General features: G+C 40.3%; 1 protein-coding gene across 1 annotated transcript; it reads right to left on the bottom strand.

Moving 5' to 3' along the window:
* Positions 1-1520: 1520 nt before the first annotated feature.
* LOC125417920 (BTB/POZ domain-containing protein KCTD12-like) lies at positions 1521-9106 on the bottom strand. The gene is made up of 2 exons (XM_048461498.3): positions 8894-9106; positions 1521-4652 (listed from the first exon to the last, which is right to left on the bottom strand). The coding sequence occupies exon 2, from the start codon at positions 4644-4646 to the stop codon at positions 3768-3770; it is 879 nt and encodes a 292-aa protein (XP_048317455.1). The 5' UTR covers positions 4647-4652; positions 8894-9106; the 3' UTR covers positions 1521-3767.
* Positions 9107-24261: the final 15155 nt, after the last annotated feature.

Here is a 24261-nt window from a genome sequence, read left to right on the forward strand (position 1 = left end):
GAAAAGGGGGAGAAAGAGAGACGTGAAGGATAGTTTCATTTGCTAACATTAGCGATATTGGATCTTTGCACTATGGGAATGGGCAAGCATGTGGAAAAGTTTCAACCTTTTCCACTTCAGTTCACTTTCTCTTAGCTTTAAAGCTAAGACATTTGTCACTTTAAGGGCTATTTAGCCTTTGAACACTCTCTCTTCTTCTGCAGATGTTCACATTTTAGGAGGAAATGGGTGGAGCAATAGAACACATATGACATGGAAGTAAAAAAGAAGTTACTGAAGGCAAAAAGGGTACAAGGAAGAATGGGGGAAGGGGAGGAGAATCAATAAAAACAAATTATGTTTAAAATGCTATTGTGAAACTTATAGTTTGTATACCAATTAAAAATATTAATCTAGGTAGACGTTGTGGTGCACACCTTTAATCCCAGAACTTGGGAAGCAGAGGCAAGCAGATCTATGTGAGTTTGAGGCCTGCCTGCTATAAGTAGTAAGTTCCTGGCCAGCCAGGATTACATAGTGAGGTCCTGTCAAAAGAAGAAAGGAAGGAAGAAAGAAGGAAAGAGAAAGAAAAATATATTAAAAATGAAAATGAGACATATCAGAGGAATCAAAACCCTCTATAAAGACACTTGATTGGTAGCTAGCTAAACACTGTCAGGTACTGTGAAGAATTTAATTTTGTATTGGGTCTTTATTGTAAGCATCTTGGTCTGTTTTTTTGTTTGTTTGTTGGAGACAGCATCTCACTATGTAACTCTGGGTGTTCTGGAACTCACTGTACAGACCCGGCTAGCTCACAGAGATGCACTTGCCTCTGTCTTCTGAGGGCGGGGATTAAAGGCATGACACCATGCCCAGCTACTGTATCTTTTAATTGTTGAATTTCTTTCAATAAACTGGTGGGTGGGGTTTGATCTTCTGATTGTCAACAGTCAGACTCTTCCATTGTCTCTAGTTGCCTTTTGGTGGGGAAGCTAACAGTCAGGCAGTCAGTCTTTTGGGAATAGGCAGGACTGTCCTCATAGCAACCAGGGAACTCGGAGGAAACTATGCTACAGCTCTATGCAACCTCAACTCATGCTCAAATCCACATTCCTAATCCAGAGGTCCTGTGCTAGTCAAAACTTCTTCTAGGCAACTTGCATTTGCTTTAGAACACTCCGTTCTGGGTGAAAGAAGCCTTGATAAACTCTGTATTACCATGTTCCTCTTTACTTGAGAAGGGAGGGGGAGCACTTCCACAATGACTTGGCAAAACAATGGCTTGGTACTAAGGCCAGGCTTGTGATTCAGTTCATAGGCAAGATCTGCAATTGGGGGAGCTAAAAAACTCCGCACATGCAGCACTGGAAACGACGGAGTTACAATCTGTATACAAACATGCCTTATCCTTTCTCTTGCTCTAAACCCAAGCTGTTCTCTATGTGCTTTTAGATTGCTCTGGCAGGTTTCTTACTGTACACTACTCGCCCCCTCTCCACACCCTCACTATTACATTAGGCTCAGTAATGACTTTGAAATAGACTGGAATTATATAATTTTTATTATTCAGATTTTTAAAATTTGTTCATACATGAGTACTATATTTACATCGTTTCTACCCCTCCCTCCCCCACAACTTCCTGCGTCCTCCCAGAACCCTCCCAAATTGATAATGTTTTCATCTTTTAATTACGATTGTTACATCTATATTTATTTACATGCATATGTGTATAAAGAAATACAGATGGGTGGTGGTGCAATGCTTGGGAGGCAGAGGCAGGTGGATCTCTGTGAGTTCAAGGCCACCCTGGTCTACAAGAGCTAGTTCCACACCAGGATCCAAAGCTGCAAAGAAACCCTGACTCAAAAAAACCAAACAAAAATCCACAACAAAAAAGAATATACTACAGAAGAAGTTAAGAATGGAGAAGATGGCTGTGCATTCATGTTCAGTGACATACTGTTTAGGTCAGCTCTAAACTGTGGGAAAAAAGCGAACTGCCTGGAGAAATGTGAAATTAATGTGCTCCAGAGATAATCAGAGGAAAATCGTGTGGCACTAGAGACAAGAGAGAATATCTGTTATTGACAGCTCTCCAGACCCTCTGAGACCTTATTTGACTACATCTCCTTCCTTTAGGCTCAATAGAAAAAATAAATGTAAGCTTAAAATGCTTACCTGGCCACACCACTGATATATGCACATTTTAAAATCTTTTAAAAGATTTACTTATTTGTATTTTATGTGCATTGGTGTTTTGTCTGCATGTATGTCTGTGTGTGGATGTCAGATTCCTGGACTGGACTTACAGACAGTTATGAGCTGCTATGTGGGTGCTGGGAATAGAACCTGGGTCCTATGGAAGAGCAGTCAGTGCTCTTAACAGCTGAGTCATCTCTCCAGCCTCCTTTTAAATGCTTTTCAAGCCACTTTATGTGGGTTGTAGTTCTTTGAAACTCAAAAAGACCTGACTAGATAAAGAGTTAAAACACCTTGACAACAATAAATGTTTGTGGAGGAAACTGTGTGTGTGCGCGGAGTACTGTAAGCGGAGTAGTGTATGCGCAGTAGCGTGTGCAGAGTAGTGGACACACAAGGTCATCAGACTGCAGTTGCTGGAAAACTTTTCAAAAGGCGATGGAGAGCCTCTGAAATGAGCCCAAGAAAACTCTTTTTCTTAACTTGGTTCATAATCCTTTCATTCAGTCACTTATCTTAGATTCCTGATGTTTTCATATGAGAGGAACACTTGCTTTCAACCTGTTTGCTTAAAAAGTCATCACCAAGGGGGCAGAAGATGAATTTCAGGGTTTTGTTTTTGTCCTTTTTTTTTTTAGTTCTTTTCTTGTTTTCCCTTTGTTCTCCCCTTCTCCTATCCCCACCTCCAGGAAAACAAAACACACACTCACACCCTGTGAAAAAATGTAAACAAGCTAACAATTGACAGGCACAGCCAATTATTGGACTAGTGAAAGTCAACTAATGAATGCATGCATATACTTACACAAAGCAACCTTTTGCCCACCATTCTCTTCCCTGCTTGCATTTAATTCTAATGAAAGATATTTTAAGACAGCTTTTTTTAATGGAACTGCTGCTTATGACAGAGGTAATAGCTATGATACACCTCCTTACTATCTTCTTCATGTGAAATCAAATTAAGTGCTAAGCCTTTTATTCTTAGGAATAATAGTCGTACAATTGTTTGTCTAGCATCTATCAAAAGTCCTCAGTCATTCTGGAATTGCTCGGCCTTTCTATGAACCTCCTGGAGGACTGCTGTCAAGTTCTTCTCCTCAGCAGGGTAAGATGTCTGCAAAGCACGTGCACACTTCCTACTGTAATCTGTTGCTCAGCGATGCAGCGTTTCATCTAGGTGAATACACACAGCAAGGTACATAGTCAAGTTCAATGTGTGTTACTAAGAAACAGCTTGGAAGCCATGGCTTAATATTTCTCAACAGTTTTAATTCCGTGGTTATATTTAACTGCATTCAGTCCAGAAATAGACTTCTACTCTCTATACTGATGCACAGCTTTCATTAAATGGCATCCACTCCACAGTCCAGAGGAGGTCGATATGCAGATAGACTGGAATGACTCATAAGAAAAAACTAACGAAGGTCCAAGTGGTTATTATGAGAGAAGTGGCATTGTCCAAGATTATACAGAACACTCAAGAGCCTAGAGTGATTAGTGTGTCTATTTCTAAAGGATGCAGTTGGTACGGGAACAGAGGAGGGAAACTGCTTGGGGGATTTTATTTCCTGGATGATTTTGAAGGTCACTCACGATAGAAAACATATTCAGTGTAAGAGGTCCAGATCCTGTCATCTGTTTGGTCGTGTGTGGCAGTGCAGGTGCCGGTGGAGTTGCATGCTACCATGTGGAAGCCAGCATCAGCTAGTTTGTCGAAGGCTTGTTCCAGAAAAGTGAATTTGAGGTAGTATCGAGAAGTATATCGCTCAGGAGGGCGGTCTGGATCTCTGCTCTCATTCAGAGTGTCTCCAAACACTTCTTTGGCTAATGAAATCTTACCACACACCATGATTCTGGCCACACGGCGGAATTTGGCATCTGTTTGGATGTCCCTGCCCAGAGTATAGGAGCCTCTATAGCCAATAGTGATGAAGCCAGCCTTTTTGAGCTCAGAACCAGTGGCATCTCTGAGGACTACGGAATTATCAGGGCCACTAACATGGATGCTATTAGCTGAAGAGAAATTAAAAGTGGCGTCAATGCTGGGGGAAAGCTCTTCTACATCAATTTGACACGAGTCATTGACAACTGAGTTGAGGTTGTTCATTTTAAGAGCCAACATCTTGGCAAGTTCTGGCAACTTAAAGTATTCTGCTTCTCTGTGGAGCCGGCCACACTCTGGGAAGTGGTCAGGAAGCACTACTTGCAGGTCTCTCATGTAGTCTAGGACATAACGAAAGAGAAAGCCATCTCGATCTATGAAGAATCTCCCTTTGTTGTCCTGGACCAGTGAGCAAGGGTTCTTTACACTGAACATTTCCCATAGCCGGGAACCAGGAATACTGATGAGAGTAGGGTAGCGAGTTATGTACACCTGGCCACCTACATTGAGTTCAATAATCTCAGGGAAATTGCTGCAATCTTCAGATGAGTTGACACCGCTTGACTTTTCTGGCATGGCCATGATGACCTGAAAAAAACCAATACATTACTTTTGAATGAGAATGTATAATATGGGGAGTCTGTTCATAATCATTTATTTTCTGCGTACATATAGTCTGTGTATCACAAAACCCAAGGCTGGGGAGATTGCTCAACTTGTAAAAGTACTAGCCATGTAAGCCTGATGATCTGTCTGAACCCAAGCTCATGTCAAAACATGGATTCAGTGCCCTGTACCTGTAAGACCAGATGCCTATAAGAGATGAGGCAGGGAGAACTTCCTAGAAGTTCATGTGGCAGCTAATGTAGCACAGAAACAAGAGAGATTCCATCTCAACAATGTACAAGGAGGGAACTGACTCCTGAATCTTGTCCTCTGACCTCCACATGTAGAGCCCACATTTATTAATTGATTGGAAAGGAGAAGGAATAAATTCATGCAAAATCATAATCATTGACTCCTTAACCTTGTTAACTTGAGAATGGTAGCAAAGAAAGACTTAATGGCTTGGCTTTGCAATCTTTCCCCCATTTTTGAAAGCCTCTGTCACCTTAGGCAAGGACTCTACCACTGAGGAAAACCCCAGCCCTTTCTATGTGCAAAATTTCTTGCTAAATGCCCATGTGTCACATAATATTTTTCATTTCATGGCAGGTTACCATGGTTTATGCAAGACACCCTTTCTTTGATGTTTTATTTTTCTACTTTATCTTCTCAGCTCATTCACATTCGTGTACCTGACACCAACACAGACAACCTTGTTGGTACATTTAGTGCACATCTTCTCATGTGTATGTATTCTGACAAAATGAATTTTATAGTTTTAAAATATGTTATTATACTAATGTAATTTTCACTCTCGGCACTATTATCATTCAGATACCTTTTGTTGATATATATCAACATATATAATATATATATGTATATATATTATGTATATTGTTCTCTTATTTCTAATTATGTCATAACACCCTGATATGCTCACCCACCACTTCCAGTGGCTGAAGCCTAAACTATCTTTAACTGCCTGTTCTAGTACCCATCCCTGTACATGTTGTCTATGATTTCCAAGTCTTGGCCTCTTCCTGCCTTCTAATCTTCAGCTCCATTTTGGTAGCTCCTTGCTGACAATTTTGACAACATCTTGATTCTAGCAGGTTCCAAACCACTTTTGTGTAGTGAAAGGGGTTTTTAAAAATAGAGATTATTATTATTTGTCTTCATGTTTCCAGCACAAATAGCTCACATTCTTTGACTTTTTCTCCTGTTAGGACCACAGTTTCATGTCATCTACATTGCAATTCTAAATGCTGAGTCATTGTATTGATTCATCCCTCTTTCTTACCCATATTTATCACTAACCTAGAAACTATTCTTTTTTTTGGTTAATTAATTAATTTATTTTTTTTAGACACAGGAGTCGAAACTATTCTTTTGTGATGTCTCTTAGACATACATTATTACTACTGACACTTATTTTATATTGCACACTAAAATAAGATCTTCCCAATTGCTTTGTCTTTCTCTGGCTATTACACATTCACATCCACCTTTCCTACTGCCCAACACAAAATATTCTAAATTCTGCCACCAGATCAGTTGCTATGTAATATTCTTTGCTTACTGCTATTAAATGATTGCAATTTACCTATATATCAAATCCAAACCTCTTACCAGAAAACTCAAAACTATTAGCTAGTTGCATCTCCTCTTTGATGACAAGAATATTGAACACTATATAGGACTTATGTGCCGGGCCAATGGTGAAATACACATGTTTTTTGTACATATACGCATTAGCAGACATAATCAAAAGGAGTCAGTAGTATGTGTGTGGTAGTTAATAACAAGCTCTGTGGTACTCTGCTTGAGTTTAGATACCAGCATAACTACTTTTTAGTTGTATGTTGGGTGACCTTTTTGAATCTGTTATTGAACAGTTTGTGAATAATTAAAATAATTACTTCATCCATTAAAAACAATGCCCAGCACATAATTTAACATTTTTACAATGAGCACAGGTTAATAATATAAACTAAATTACATGTAAAAAATGAATCTGGGACTGGAGAGATGGCTCAGAGGTTAAGAGCACTGGCTGCTCTTCCAGAGGACCTGGGTTCAATTCTCAGCACCCACATGTCAGCTCACAACTGTCTGTAACTCCAGTTCCAGGGGATCCAACACCCATTGCAAAAAAAGAATGCACATAAAATTAAAGAAAACAAATAAATCTTAAAGCTATGGGAAAATAAAATTAAGGCAAAAATATTGGGGGCAAAGGCTGCCAGAATGCAGACTTCAGCCCTGAAAACTTCAGTTATTAGTCAATGATCCAAAATCTTATGAACCAGAGTTAAAGTCAATCCAAGGCAGTGGTTCTCAACCTGTGGGTTGCAACCCCTTTGGGGTTTTGAATGACCCTTTCAAAGACATATCAACTATTCTGTATGTCAGATAAATTACTGTTCAGAACAGTGACAAAGTTACAGTTACAAAGAAGCAACAAAATAATTTTGAGGTAATGGGTCACCACAACATGAGGAACTGTACTAAAGGGTTGCAGCATTAGGAAAGTTGAGAAGAAGAACTACTATGCTAGTGAGTCAAGCTGGGTAGTCTGGTTTGCCACTCACCTTAACAAAGCAGTCTTAGCTAATTTCAAAAGGACAGAGCCTTTATTCTGAGAGAAGAAATCAGAACAAAAATCAGGACAGAACTGCACTGGAACTTCAGTTGCTGCCTTTCTCAAACATATTTTTAAAGATAAATTGAATTTTTTCTCTGAAATTTCTACTTGTGACATTATTTATCACAGTTAGGAATCTCAATGTGTTTCTTTGGTTTGGTTGTTTTGTTTGTTTGGTTTGATTTTTGTTTGCTTTTTAGAAAGAAAACGGAAGTGATTTCTTTAATAATGAACAAATCTAGCTCCAAACAGCCCCTTGGCATTACAACATGAAGTCAGGAAGGACATACTCCGCAAACAGGAAGATGTTTATCTGTTTGCATATTTTTTGCAATGTATAACTTCTTTCTCCCTTTCTCCATCCTAGTGGTCCCCGTTGAGTTGCTGCTGTTCATGGGAAAATAAACAAACAACAAACACAGAATTCTTTTAATTGAGCCACCAGTCATTTCTGAAATGCTTTTTCCCCCTTTTTGTAGGGAGTCTGGGGGGGCAGAGGACAGCCTTTTAAGAAACCCTGAAATGCCTCATTTATTTTCTTTCATGAATAAACCCGACTTTGATAAGGGTTTGTTGGTAGTGCCCTCGGTAAATAAAAGAAATAAGGGTCCCTGTAAGGAGGAAGTAAATGAGGTGACATAACACAAATGGCTTAAACCAGATTGAAGAGAAGACAGATAAAAGCAGCTGTCTTGCAAGCCTGGAAGAACTGAGCTGTGTTTTCTAGTGTTTCAAAGCCAGCGAGGAAACGAACCAATGTCTCTCTCCATTTCTGGCTCTGAGTAATTCTACTTGTAACCAAGATCCATGTTTTCCAAAGACGAAAGTCAGCTACTGCAAAGTACACCATACTGTATGTTTGTCAATATGATACGTGACTGCCTGAAAGCCATTTCTGAGAAAACCAGACACTTTATAAACAATCACCTTCCAATTTCATTAAGCTTGAAATCCCTATGTGCTAATTCCTCTTTCCTCCCTCCTTCCATTTTCTTCTGGAGTCCTTTACTTTCTTTTCCGTCTCCACTGGCTTCTGTTCCTTTTCTCCTTTATACCAATGTTTTTTAAATATTAGCTCCTTTGTAAGAACAAACCCACACATTTAAATTAGAAAAGCAATTCCGACCTTTTATGCTGCACCAGTTCAGAGATCCAAGAAACCAAAGTAGTTAACAGTTAAACTGAAAGTGTAAGCAAAGGGAGAAAAACAACTTCAAGAATTAAGAAACAGTTCTTTGCCTCAGCAATATTCCCTTTTGCTTCCAACTAGCTCGTCTCTGTGACTTTTTATCCGCTCATGAGAGAAAATGTTAGCATTCAGATGCATTGAAATCAATCAAAATGCTTTTTAAAATTAACCAGATGCTGAAAAACAATCTGAATTTTCTGAATTTCCCCTCAGGAAGAGCTTCGGCTGCTTTTGGAGCTCTAAGCTGTTTTCCAGACACAGGTTTAACCGTAGATCCTCTCTCAACAGAGAAACAACAGACGTGCCTAACCCCAGCGCAAATGCAGAAGCTCCGGAATTCAGAAGCAATGGTCTGGAAAGGAAAGACAAGGAGGTTGATAGAATAGTTACCTGGAATCTCCAGCCTCTGAGGTACTGCCAAGCAAAGCTTCACTGTTCTAAGAGCTCAGCGCCACGGAGGAATGCCTTCCTGTTCTCCCCCTCTCTTGCTGTGTGCTTTGGTGCTTGATTTGAGTTTTCCTCTGTAAAACTAGCTGTCCTGTAGACCCTCCTCCCTTGCTATGACATCCTTGACTTCCTCTCCAGCCCAGCCTCCCTACTCTGCAGCCTGAGGAAGAAGCAAAGCTAAGCAAAGGAGAAGGAAGGCATGAGGGGGGAGGGGGCGAGAAACAAAGGTGGTGGTGGCGGCGGTGAAAGGAGAAATTCTGTTCATCTTGGTTCCAGCAGAGCAAGCAAACATTTCACAGTGACAGTTACATGAATCATTTGTAAGGGTCTCATTGTTTGTTTGTTTCTGAAGCAGGGCCTTCTTAACAACCCCAGGCTAGCCTTGAAATTTACATTCTTCTATGTCAGACCCTGGAGTGCTGGGATCACAGATGTGGACAACCACATCCACTCTGAATGTATTTTTCAGTGAAGAATTGGTTAAATTCTGGACTTAAATTAAGTATAGTTACTTCAATGCACATAATCCTGTATGTCAGATGGTATGCTAAGTGCTGAAAACAAAGAAACACTGGACACATTTTTCTTTCTCAAAAAGAAATAAATTCACTGTGAGTGTTTAACTGTTATGGATAAGAAAAGCACAGTGTTGTGGGAACAAAAAGGAAGCAACCCAGGGCTAGTTAGAAAATCTGAGGGCTTCCAGGAGAATAAACCAAAGTGAGTTTTACCAGATGAATAAGAATTTGAGCCACAAGAAGAAAGATGGGATTAGTATTTCAGGCAGAAGGGACAGCGTCAACAAAGACAAAGAAGTGTGGAAAAAGCATACCGGGTACTAGACGCTCCACTCCACTTTGTTTTTAAAATGCTGAAGTCAAGAAAGTAGGACTGCCCCATTCCTAAAATCCAAGTTAACAATCCCCAAACATGGTATATACCCAACTGAAAACTCAACCCCTTATCCATTTAAGATATTCTGTTTTGTGTGTGTTTCTCTTTATAGGCACTAGTGAAATCATTGGATTGAAATGTGGATTTTTTTTATTCAAAAATGAACCATGCTTCTTCAAATCTTAAACTTCTTTCTTAGTCAAATAGTAAAACATATTTCTGAGAGGTTGATTTAAAAATGGTTTGGTTTGGAATGAGGTTATATCTGTATGTAGAAAGCAAAAACCCAGGCTGAATAGTATGGGGACTTTTTATATAATAAATCTTAGGTCATTTGATTACTGAATTCTAGCAACTGAATGAAATTCATTAAAATTTCTCTCATTAATATGTTTAACTGTGCTGATTTTTTTGTCAACTTGACACAAACCTAGTCATACCTGGGAAGAGGGAATCTCAATACAAGAATCGTCTACATCAGATTGCCTTGTAGGCAAGTCTGTGAGGGCATTTTCTTGATTAATAACTGATGTGAGAGGGCCCAGCCTACTATGGGCAGTGCAGCCCCTACACAGGTTGGTCCTGGGCTATATAAGAAAGAAAATCGAGAAAACCATGAGGAGAAAGGTAACTAGCAGTATTTCTTCATGGACCCTGCTTCAGCTCCCACCTCCAGGTTCCATTCCTGACTCTCTTCAGTGTTGGACTGTAACCTCGAAGTGGAAGACAAAAGACACACTTTCTTCCCAGGTTTCATTTATTCATGGTCTTTGCCACTGCACTAGAAAGCTAAGTAAGACACTGGTTTTGACATGTCAGTAACTCCTGTCATGCTCTCCGATTGGCTTTAGCAGCTGCACACACTGCATTTGTAGGCAACATGTTCTAAAGACACAGAAGTGAATTAAAAGGCAGTGGTTAGAGTCAAAAGCAGTTTGGTCTTTTATTCTGAGACTCAATTACCTGTCAGTTAGAATTTTTTTTTAAAGTGGTAAAACCCTTTCCAGAAAATTTACCTGTAGTCCTAGACATTCCTACAGATCATATTCCCTCAGATTATGTTATATGCAAAAAATGTAAGACCATTGGCTTAATCTATTTTAAATCATTCTCTGGAATAGGAAAGGATGCAGTTTCCTCTGGTAAGTATGATGGGTAAAATCTGAAAAAGTAATCTGGGGCCGAATTTCCAAGAGGCAGTTAAATGCACAATAGTGTCTGTTTCAAACCATTGCTTTTTTTTCCCTTTGAGCTCTCTCTGTCTCTCACTCATGTGTGTGTATGTGTGTGTGTGTGTGTGTGTGTGTGTGTGTGTGAGAGAGAGAGAGAGAGAGAGAGAGAGAGAGAGAGAGAGAGAGAGAGAGAATGATGCACCTGCATATGTGCAGGTGTTTACCTGCAGAGAGGTCGGCAAGGATATTATGTTCTGTCCTGCTTTGTCACTGCCTCATTCCCTTGGGAGAAGATTTCACACTGAACCTTGAGGGTCTGGGGGTAAATGAAGTTGACACATCTAGGAGAGATGAAACTTTCAAGATTCCCAGGGCCCTTATCCAACATTCTAGAAGCGGTGAACAGCTGCGAGGGGCTGAGAGACCTGCTAAGACTGTTGAAAGCAGAACATTCGGATCTGTCAAGTTGCCTGCAAGTCATGTGTGTTGTGAGTACATGTGTGTACATGTATATATATGAGCACATATGTGTGTGTGCTTGCATCCCCCAAGAAAAGCCTCTCACACAAGAACAGCCTCTTAGATGCTTTCAGGAACCCTTTCCCGGCTGCCTCTCCTTTAACTGTTCCTGAAGCAGCCAGGTTTGACTTGTGTTTTGATGGGATCTAGAGAACAGCTCTTGGAATTGCTGTTCCTTCGGGAAGAGTGGGTGTTATGCGCAGATTCTTGTGTGGAAAAAAATTATAGGGGAAGAGAGATTCGCAAAATTCTCATAGTGCTCATCTGAATTTAAAATTAATGGAGTACAATCACTAACTTCTAAATCATTTGACAAAACGATTTCTTGTTCATAATAGATAATGTGTGCCTTTCAAAGCAGTGTCATTCTTTGTAGCAAGAATTTTCACACTTTGGTACCTATTTTATGCACTCTTAGTGAGACAGAGGTGCATAGTGGAACTGTCTCTCAATAAAAAAATAATGATGCTCTCCTCACGGTCCTGGGCTTCCTTCAGCCAGGCCTTCACTCAGTCTAGCTTGAAGACCTGGGGCCATTTCCCTGTGTTAGTTCCATCCTGAACTCCATTTTGAGTTAAATGTTGTAAACAGCATAAGATCTGTTTCAAGTTTCTGGCTTTATGTCAAATTGCTCCAGTAGCACTTGCTGAATAGTTCAATAGTCTCCACCATTTTGGTATTAATCCTTTGTCAAATATCTAGTTCCAAAGTAATCTTGACCTTGAAGTAAGCTGCATGCATCACATTTTCTGATTTTAAATTATGTAGAAATCACTGATAATTATGTCAGTGTGGTACTGGCATAAAACATAGTTTATAGGCCAATTGAACAGAATAGAATGCCAGGCGTAAACCCAAGTGTATATAATCAACCAACTCTCAAAAAAATACACCAAGAATACAGAGGAAGATAATTTCTATGTTAAGTCATTGTCTCAGTTAGAGTTTCTATTGTTTGTGATAAAATACCATGACCAAAAGCAAACTAGAAATAAAAGGTTTTATTTTACCTTATGGGTCCACGTCACAGTCCATCATTGAAATAAGTCAGAGGAGTACGAAACTAAAGCAGAAGCTGTGGAAGAGTGCTGCTTAATGAGTTGCTCAGACTTCTGTTTCCTAGTAGGACCACCAGCCCATGGGCGGTACTACCCGCAGTGAGTCCACAGGCTTGGCCACAGGCCAATCTTATAGAAACATTTTCTCAATTAGGATTCCTTCTTCTCAGATAAGTCTAACTTGTGTCAGGTTGACAATAACTATCACAGTGATTTGGGGATAACAAGATCTTCATATGTGAAGAAATTAGATCTTTACTGTACATCATACACAAAAGTCAACTCAAAATGGAATGAAGAGTTAATATAAGGCTAAAACCTAAAAAAGTAGAAAACAGATTAAAAGCTCCTTAACAATAATTTTTCAGATTAGACACCCAACACAGAGACAATGGAAACTAAACTAAACCAGTGACACTATAAAAAAGAATTTTTGCACAGAAGAGGGGACAGTCAACAGAATGGAAGGCAACCTACAGAATGAGAGAAAAACATTTGCAAACTATACACCCAATAAGAGTAAATGTCAAAAATGCAAAAGTGACTCATTTGATGCAAAAGCAAAAGCAGACCAGCAAGCAGACAAGGCCCAAAATAGTCCAATCTTAAAACTAGACAAGAGGAATACCAAATCAGAGGCAGGTATAGCCATCAGATGACATCTACTTAGGACCAAAGATAGCAGTGACTTTAGACTTTTGTCAGACACCAGTCATAATATAATTAAACCTTGCATGTTGCACTGAATCAATGAGACTCTTCAGCTGAATCTGACACAAAAGCATTGTGCTGGGGATGGCCTCCTATCAGTTTATGAACATGCTATCATTATAAGACTCCATTGCCTTGAAGAAAATGAAACTCCAAGCTAAACTATGCCACCAACATAACCAGAATTTCAAATTACTATGAGCAGTTTTCAGCAGGATGGGTATGAATAAAATCATTTTGGTGGATAAATTAGTGAAGGGGAAGTTTGTCAGATTGATCAAGAAGCTACTGACTGAGTCGATAGGCTATCTGCAGATCTCCACCATGCCCCATTCTCCTTCAAATCTCTCTCCAATCCTGCACTCTCACCCCCAACTCTGCAGCAGATCATTTCCCCACCACTGCTCATCATTTTGTCTCAGCTCTGAATCCCAACAGTCATTCCCTGGGAAGCTGCAGGACACTCCTTCCAGGAAAGCAGGTAGGCTAACTAAATTTTCATCTCTCCTTCCTCTCCTCTAAATCCACTCCCATCCCCCATCTCACCCCCAACTCCTTAGCAGACTACCTCCAACATCCTGTTCCTCTCTGTCCCCATTTGCAGCAGATCACACAGATCCCCTTCAACCTCCTCATACTCATCATGTTACCCAAACCCCTGAACTCTTGCAGGCATTCCCTGGGAACCCACCAGCCAAGCCTGCCAGAGAAGAAAGTAGGTAGATAAAACAGGCAATCAAGTTCACTCTCCTTTCTCTCCTGCAAATCCAATCCCTCCTCTTGTTTCATCCCCAGCTCTGTAGCAAGCTACCTGTTGTAGCCTCTCCCCCTCTCTTAACTTCCATCCCCAGGGGACTAAGCAGACCCTGCTTTCCTCCACTTTATCCTATGAACCATCTCAGCCTCTCCCTCTCTGAGCCATTCCCTTTCTAGATGCCCTCTCCCAATAGAGAAAACATAGTTTACCTTGAACTCCCAGTGGCCACACCTAGTAGGACTCTAAAAGATTCCCCTATCAAGAAAGACACAGCCACCACACCCTCTAAGAACCAGAGGGGGGCAACATAAATCAAGGAACAAAGACCAGATATCAACATAGGTTCTGAAAATTGCAACATAGCTGAAGCATAAGACAGAGATCTTAAAATAGCTGTTATGAATATGATACAGATCCTTAAAGAGAAAATGAAAAAAGTAATCCCTTAAAGAAATCTATGAAAACACAAAAAAAACAGTGACAGAAAATGAATAAAAAAAATAAAACCTTAAAGTGGAAGCAGATTAATAAAAGTGAGGGAACTCTGGCAATGAAAAATTTAAGAACTTGAACACGAAACTCAGAGGCAAGTCTCAGAGAGTACAAGAGCTATACAAGATAGGCTCAGGCATCAAAGACACAATGGGAGAAATGGATGTATTGGTTAAAGAAAATGTTAAATCTAAAAAACTCATGGCACAAACCATCCAAGAAATCTATACAAAGTTGAAATTCAAGAACAATAGAAGTTGAGAAAGGAAAATAAATTCAAGTCAAAGGCACTGACAATACTTTCAACAGAATCATTGAAAACTTCCCTAACATAAAGGAGGAGATACCTATCAAGGTACAAGAAGCATACAGAACATCAAATAGACTGGACTAGAAAAGAAAGTCCCCTCAGCACACATTAATAAAAACATTACATATACAAAACAAAGAAAGACTATTAAAAGCTACTAGGACAGAAAGACCCACTAACATATAAAGGCAGACCTATTAGAATTACATCTGACTTCTCAAAGACACCACAGATGCCATCCCAGACTCCTATACCAAACAAAACTATCAATCACCATGGATGGAGAAAATAAGACATTTCATGATAAAATAAAATAAAATTTAAGGAACATCTGTCTTCAAACCCAGTCTTACTGAAGGGGCTAGAATGAAAGCTCAAACTTAAAGAGGTTAATCATACCCAGGAAAACAAAAGGAATAAATAATCCAGCAAATCAAAAGAAGGGAAGCACACACACCACCACCACCAGAAGCGGCACCTCTATCTCCAAGAGCAACAGCAACAAAGACGAATAAAATAACAGGTATCAACAGTCAATCTCATTTTGGAGTGTTAGAGGATTCTTAGAAAGCTCCTGGTCTCTAGTCTACATTGAAATCCTAAAGAAGTAGATTCTAACACCTGCAAAGGAATACCTCAAGAACAGGATAGCTGAACAGCAAGCGTGAGGGCAAGCAGGCAACAATCAGAATCTTCCTTCTTTCAGATCTTTTTAGTTGGGCTGGCATCAGAAGGTGTGGCCCAGATTTTGGGAGGTCTTCCCACTTCAAATAATCCATTCAAGAAAATCCCTCACAAGCATACTTAGCTGCTTGGATTTTAGTTGATTCCAGAAGTAATCAAGTTGACAGTCAACCACAAATATACCCATTGTCAAATTGACATACAAACACATCTCCTTGTGTCATGTTTAACTTTGAAATGAAAATAAAAATCAGGTCATAATTTCATCTAACATGATATAACCATCCCAGGAACAACTAAAAATGTCTTATGTAGTTTAGACTAGGTGAAAATGTCCCTTTCAGAGTACTTAGGTTTTTTAGTGCCTCATAACTTAAATGTTATAAAAACTACTGATAATGTCTCATCCTATATTATATTACATGGTAAAAAATACAGTAAAGAAAGCAAAAATATATAAACATATATATATATATATATATATATATATATATATATATATATATATATTATGTTCATAGGACAGACATAGGCCAGAAACCCTCATGTCAATTACAATTCTTGTTTCTTCTACAGGCCACACGGCCTCTACTACTCATTGTGTACTATTATGGAATAATCTTTTTGTACACTGTGAAGATATGTCTCTGCAAAGGCACCTTCTGATTGGTTTTATAAAAGGCTAAATGGCCAATAGCTAGACAGGAGAAGGTTGGCGGGAGACAAACTAAGAGGGTGCTGGGAAGAAGAAAGGCAGAGTCTCCAGTGAGACACAGAGAAAGTAGGATATGAACATGCTTTGCTGGAAGAAGGTTCTGCCACATGGTAGAGCATAGATAAGAAATATGGATCAATTTAAGATGTAAGAGCTAGTTAGTAATAAGCCTAAGCTAATGGCCAAGCATTTACAATTAATATTAAGCCTCTGTGTAGTTATTTGGGAGCTGAGTGGTAGGACAGAGAAACCCTACTTATAGTGTACATCTTCCACCCTCAAAAAATACCTCAGCAACTCTTGATTTCCTGGAGAAATGACCCATACCTTCATTCCTGAAGAGCCTGTGCTCTTTGTCATTCTTCCTGGATTAAGCTGCTGCAGTCTCCCACTGACTTTAATCACAGGACCTGGTAGCACCAAGAGATACCCTAAAGGATCTCCTGCATCCCAGATATTATTGTCATTACCTCCATTGTGGAGAATCAGTCCAATTTCTGTCTTACTTAGTGATTCTATTGTAATGAAACACCATGACCAAATGCAACTTGTGGAACAAAAGTTTATTTTATTTTACACTTCTGTGTAACAGTCCATTGCTCAGGGGTGGCACTACTCTTCATGGACTGAGCCCTCTCACATCAGTCATTAATTTAAAATAATGTACCATTGGCCAAACTTAGGATGGAATTTTCTCAATTAAGATCCCCTCTTCTCAGATATTCCACTACTGCAACAGTGAACTTATCTTGCCTAACGACTAATATTGTAGCATGCAGAGTCCAGGATTGGGTAAGACCACCGAAATCTTTTCTCTTTCAGCCTCTTGTGTAACACCTCCTAGAACTGCTAAAGCTAGCCAGCAGGCAGTTTCCCAGTCAGTTCAAGATTAATTTCTTAGTTTCCTGCAACAAAAGTGTGTAGTATCTTCAGCTATAGAGTCCTGCCATCTTGTTCTATTGGGCAGCCAAAAGTATTACACCAAAATTATCAAGATAGCAGCCCATACTATGTGTGTTCTGTTTGCTTACATCCTACCTAACTCTACACCAACTGATATCTGAATTCTGCATCCACAGCTCCACAAAAAAGGGTTTTTCAAAGTCTCTCTCTCTCTCTCTCTATATATATATATATATATATGTGTGTGTGTGTGTGTGTGTGTGTGTGTGTGTGTGTGTATGTATAGGCTATAGTACCATACCCTTTTGCATGTTTTCTCTTCATCATCAGTTATTCTTTTTCTCATGTGAAGGTTCACTCTACTCCTTCTGCCCTTCATAATATTGAATCCTAGGTATTATCCCTCCTTTCACTAATCCCATCACTCATCTCTCATTTACCTGTCAGAATGATCTGTGTCTTGTATCTAAAATACCATTCTCGGGCTTCGGGCCTTGACAGAGTCCCGGCGAGGAGGAGCTTGGGCGTTCCCCGACCCCATAGACGCCCAGGTCGCCCTGCAGTGCTGGCTACCCCCTCCCGCCTGCCATCCTGGCTCCCATCCAGCAGGGGCCCTGACTTCTAGCAGAGGACCATTTGTGGGGTGAGTTTCCTTCGGGCCGTGGCAGGGTCCCAGTGAGGAGGAGCTTGGGTGTTCCCCGACCCCATAGACGCCCAGGTCGCCCTGCAGTGCTGGCTACCCCCTCCCGCCTGCCATCCTAGCTCCCATCCAGGTACGAATTCCTATATTTCTCCCTTCCCCCTGGGGCCATAAAATTTCCCCAGCTCAGCTGCCTTGCAAGCTGGGCCTTGGCTGTAGGCGCAGCTCGGCTCCAGGCAGTTCCTGGGTCCTAAAGGCCTCCCTGAGGACAGGTGGTCCAGGTGCCAGCTCAGCCACATTCCTGACCAGCAGGGGCCCTGACTTCTAGCAGAGGGCCATAGGAGGTGTGAGTTTGCTTCAGGCCTTGACAGGGTCCTGGTGAGGAAGAGCTTTGGCGTTCCCTGAACCCACAGTCGCCCAGGTCGCCCTGCAGTGCTGGCTACCCCCTCACGCCTGCCATCCCAGCTCCCATCCAGGTACGAATTCCTATATCTCTCCCTTCCCCCTGGGGCCATAATATTTTCCCAGCTCAGCTGCCTTGCAAGCTGAGCCTGCATTGTAAGCGCATCCAGGAAAGAGGGAGTGCCTGTGCTTCAATAGCCTGCCTGAGGAAAGGTAGGCATTCTATCAGTGAACTCCCTGCCCAAGAAGGGAACCTGACCCGGTAATAGAAGTTCCAATAGAGAACATTTGAAGTAAGAGATGGGCAGACGCCAAGGCAAGACCTCATCCAACAATCTGAAAAACAACATGAAAACACCAGATCCCAAGGACCCTACAACAGAAGGGCTTGAACACCTTAACCCAGAAGAAGTGGAAAAAAGTGCCATTATGAAAGCAATAGAGTCCCTTAAACAGGATATGAATAACTCCCTTAAAGAATTGGATGAGAAATATAACAAAAAGTTTGAAGAAATGAGTATAGAAATTGATGAGAAATATAACAAAAAGTTTGAAGAACTAAGTAAATCCGTGAATGAGACCCTGAGAAATCAAGAAAAAACAATCAAACAAGTAAAGGAAACAGTGCAAGAATTGAAAACTGAAATGGAGGCAATGAAGAAAACACAAACGGAGAACCAGCTGGATATGGAAAACCTAGGTAAACGAACGGAGACTACAGAAGCAAGCATAACCAATAGAATACAAGAGATAGAAGAACGAATCTCAGATTCTGAAGATACCATAGAGAAAATAAATGCTCTGGTCAGAGAAAACGGCAAATCCAACAAATTCTCTTCACAAAACATTCAGGAAATCTTGGACACAATAAAAAAACCAAATCTAAGAATAATAGGGATTGAAGAAGGAGAAGAACTGCAGATCAAAGGCCCAGAAAATATATTCAACAAAATTATAGAAGAAAACTTTCCCAACCTAAAGAACGATATTCCTATGAAGGTTCAAGAAGCATACAGAACACCGAATAGACTGGATCAGAAAAAAACATCCCCTCGCCATATAATAATCAAAACACAAAACATACATATTAAAGAAAAAATTTTAAGAGCTGCAAAGGAAAAAGGTCAAGTAACTTAGAAAGGTAAACCTATCAGGCTTACACCGGATTTCTCTATGGAAACCATGAAAGCCAGAAGATCCTGGATAGAGGTACTGCAGAAACTAAGAGACCATGGATGCAAACCCAGGCTACTATACCCAGCCAAGCTATTGTTCACTATCAACGGAGAAAACAAAATATTCCAGGATAAAAACAAATTTAAACAATACGTAGCTACTAATCCAGCCTTACAGAGAATATTAGAAGGAAAATCACTACCGAAGGAATCCAACATTCCCAACACGGCCTACAATAATTCGAACATCTAGCGACCATTCACAAGCACAAATCAAAGAAGAAAAACACATACACTCTACTACCTAAAAAAAAAAAAGACCGGAGTCAACAACCACTGGTCATTAATATCACTTAATATCAATGGACTCAATTCACCTATAAAGAGGCACAGACTTAGAGATTGGATACGAAAACAGGATCCAACATTCTGCTGTTTACAAGAAATACACCTCAACCACAAAGACAGACACCTACTCAGAGTAAAGGGTAGGGAAAAGGTTTTCCAAGCAAATGGACCTAAAAAACAAGCGGGTGTGGCCATTCTAATATCTAACTAAAATCAATCAGAAGAAATGGAGATGGACATTTCATACTCATAACTGGAACAATTCATCAGGAGGAAGTCTCAATCCTGAATATCTATGCTCCTAATATAAAGGCACCCACATATGTAAAAGAAACTCTTCTAGAACTCAAGACGGTCATCAAACCACACACACTAATAGTAGGAGACTTCAACACTCCTCTCTCACCAATGGACAGGTCAATCAGACAGAAACCAAACAGAGAATTGAGAGATCTATTGGAGGTATTGAATCAAATGGACTTAACAGACATCTATAGAACACTCCACCCAAATAGGAAAGAATACACCTTTTTCTCTGCAGCTCATGGAACCTTCTCGAAAATTGACCACATACTTGGTAACAAAGCAAACTTCCACAGATACAAAAAAATATTAGTAACTACCTGTGTCTTGTCAGATCACCATGGACTAAAATTAGAATTCAACAACAATGCTCCCCCCAGGAAGCCAACAAACTCATGGAAACTGAACAGTCAACTACTAAATCACCCCTGGGTCAAGGAAGAAATAAAGAAAGAAATTAAAGTCTTCCTTGAATTTAATGAAAACAAAGACACAACATACTCAAACCTATGGGACACTATGAAAGCAGTGCTAAGAGGAAAGTTCATAGCACTAAGTGCCCAATTAAAGAAAGCGGAGAAAGCACACATTGGAGACTTAACAGCACACTTGAAAGATCTAGAAAAAAAAGAAGCTGATTCACCCAGGAGGTCTAGAAGACTGGAAAGAATCAAACTGAGGGCTGAAATCAACAAAATAGAAACAGAGAAAACAATCCAAAGAATCAATGAATCAAAAAGCTGGTTCTTGGAGAAAATCAACAAGATTGACAAACCCCTATCCAAATTAATCAAACGGCAGAGAGAGAACATGCAAATTAATAAGATCAGAAATGAAAAGGGGGACATAACCACAGACACAGAGGAAATTCAGAGAATCATTAGATCTTACTATGAAAGTTTATATGCCACAAAGTTGGAAAATGTAAAAGAAATGGACATTTTTTTAGATAAGTACCATATACCAAAGTTTAACCAAGAACAGGTGAACAATCTAAATAGACCTGTTAGTCGCGAAGAATTAGAAGCTGTTATTAAAAATCTCCCTACCAAAAAAAGCCCAGGACCAGATGGTTTCAATGCAGAATTCTACCAGAACTTCCAGGAAGAGCTAATACCTATACTCCTTAACGTATTCCACAATGTAGAAACAGAAGAGTCATTGCCTAACTCCTTTTATGAAGCTACAGTTACCCTAATACCAAAACCACACAAAGACACAACCAAGAAAGAGAATTACAGGCCAATCTCACTCATGAACATCGACGCAAAAATTCTCAATAAAATACTGGCAAACCGAATCCAAGAGCACATTAGAAATATTATCCATTATGATCAAGTAGGCTTCATTCCAGAGAGGCAGGGCTGGTTCAACATACGCAAATCTATCAATGTAATCCATCATATAAATAAACTGAAAGAAAAAAACCACATGATCATCTCACTAGATGCTGAAAAAGCATTTGACAAAATTCAACACCCATTTATGATAAAGGTGTTGGAGAGACTGGGGATACAAGGATCATACCTAAATATAATAAAAGCAATATACAGCAAGCCGACAGCTAACATCAAACTGAATGGAGAGAAACTCAAAGCCTTTCCTCTAAAATCAGGAACACGACAAGGCTGTCCACTCTCTCCATACCTCTTCAATATAGTGCTTGAAGTTCTAGCAATAGCAATAAGACAACATAAGGAGATCAAGGGGATTCGTATTGGAAAGGATGAAGTTAAACTTTCGTTATTTGCTGACGATATGATAGTTTACATAAGTGACCCCAAAAACTCTACCAAAGAACTCCTACAGCTGATAAACACCTTTAGTAACGTGTCAGGATACAAGATCAACTCCAAAAAATCAGTGGCCCTCCTATACACAAAGGATAAAGAAGCAGAGAGGGAAATCAGAGAAGCATCACCTTTCATGATAGCCACAAATAGCATAAAATATCTTGGGGTTACTCTAACCAAGGAAGTGAAAGACCTATTTGACAAGAACTTTAAGTCTTTGAAGAAAGAAATTGAGGAGGATACCAGAAAATGGAAAGACCTCCCCTGCTCTTGGATTGGGAGAATCAACATAGTAAAAATGGCAATTCTACCAAAAGCAATCTATAGATTCAATGCAATCCCCATCAAAATCCCATCAAACTTCTTCACAGACCTTGAGAGAACAATAATCAAGTTTATATGGCAAAACAAAAAACCCAGGATAGCCAAAACAATCTTATACAATAAAAGAACTTCTGGAGGCATTACCATCCCTGACTTCAAACTCTATTATAGAGCTACAGTATTGAAGACAGCTTGGTATTGGCATAAGAACAGAGAAGTCGACCTATGGAATCGAATAGAAGACCCAGATATTAACCCACAAACTTATGAACACCTAATTTTCGACAAGGGAGCTAAAGGTATACAATGGAAGAAGGAAAGCATCTTTAACAAATGGTGCTGGCATAACTGGATGTCAACCTGTAAAAAAATGAAAGTAGATCCATATCTATCACCATGTACAAAAATCAAGTCCAAATGGATTAAAGACATCAACATTAATCCGTCCACTTTGAACCTGATAGAAGAGAAAGTGGGAAGTAGTCTACAAGATATAGGCACAGGAGGCCTCTTCCTAAGTAGGACCCCAGCAGCACAGACAATAAGAGAAACAATGAATAAATGGGATCTACTGAAACTGAGAAGCTTCTGTAAAGCAAAGGACACTGTCAGTAGGACAAAAAGGCTGCCTTCTGACTGGGAGAAGATCTTCACCAACCCCTCATCAGACAAAGGTCTGATCTCCAAAATATACAAAGAACTCAAGAAACTAGGCACTAAAACTCTAATTAACCCAATTAAAAAATGGGGTACTGAACTTAACAGAGAATTCACAACAGATGAACTTTGAATGGCCAGAAGACACTTAAGGTCATGCTCAACCTCCTTAGCGATCAGGGAAATGCAAATCAAAACCACTTTGAGATACCATCTTACACCTGTCAGAATAGCTAAAGTCAAAAACACCAATGATAGCCTATGCTGGAGAGGATGTGGGGTGAGGGGAACACTCATCCATTGTTGGTGGGAATGCAAACTCGTGCAGCCACTGTGGAAATCAGTGTGGCGGTTTCTCAGGAAACTGGGAGTCAACCTCCCTCAGAACCCAGCAATTCCACTCTTGGGAATATACCCCAAAGATTCCCTAACATACTACAAAAGCATTTGTTCTACTATGTTCATAGCAGCACTATTTGTAATAGCCAGAACCTGGAAACAGCCTAGGTGCCCCTCAATAGAAGAATGGTTAAAAAAGATGTGGAACATATACACATTAGAGTTTTACTCAGCGGTAAAAAACAATGACATCTTGAATTTTGCATGCAAATGAATGGAAATAGAAAACGCTTTACTGAGTGAGGTTAGCCAGACCCAAAAAGAGGAACACGGTATGTATTCACTCATAAGTGGATTCTAACCATAATTAAAGGTCTTTGAGCCTATTATTCGTGATCCTAGAGAAGCTAAATAAGAAGATGAACCTGATGAAGATTATTTAGCTATCCACCAGGAGGTAGGAAATAGACAAGAGTCCCAGGTAACCTCGGGTGCATGGGGGGGGGGGGTGGGAGGGTTGGTGGAGGGGGAGAGGGTTGGAGAGAAGGGAGTAGGGGAGGAACGGGGAAAGCTCGGTGGCCTGGGATGGGGGGGGGGAGGAAGGATGAATATGGGATCAGGGAAGAATATATTTCAACTAAGGGAGTCATTTTAGGGTTTACAGGAGACTTGATTATATATGGGATCCCAGGTCCAAGGAGAGATCCCCCAGATTGTTCTCTGGACAGAGGAGGGGGTGCCTGAATCGGCCGTGGCCCATAACCATACTGATGTGTATTTTGCTTATCACCATAGATCCTTCGTCTGGCGAAGGACGGCGATGCAGTCGGAGACCCACATTGGAGCATCGCACTGAGCCCCCCGAGGTCCAGATGAGGAGCGGAGGGAGGAAGAACATGAAAAACGAAATCAGTACTGCGAGGGATGCTGTCACCCACTGATACGGGGAACGGATCTAATGAGAGTTTTCCGGGGCCAGTTGGACTGGGACTGAACGAGGAGGTGATCTGGCCAGATTCTCGGAATTTGGCCGGATTCTCTGACTGTGGCTGGCCTGAAGTCTTTCTGAAGGGCCATTGACTATGATACTGGGACCTGTTTCCTCTGCATATGCT

This window comes from Myodes glareolus, chromosome X (assembly GCF_982192425.1).
Source record: "Myodes glareolus chromosome X, mMyoGla1.1, whole genome shotgun sequence".
NCBI lineage: Eukaryota > Metazoa > Chordata > Mammalia > Rodentia > Cricetidae > Myodes > Myodes glareolus.

What these genes read in the sequence shown, in the direction of transcription:
- LOC125417920 (XM_048461498.3), bottom strand. Translation starts at nt 4,646, where the DNA reads ATGGCCATGCCAGAAAAGTCAAGCGGTGTCAACTCATCTGAAGATTGC.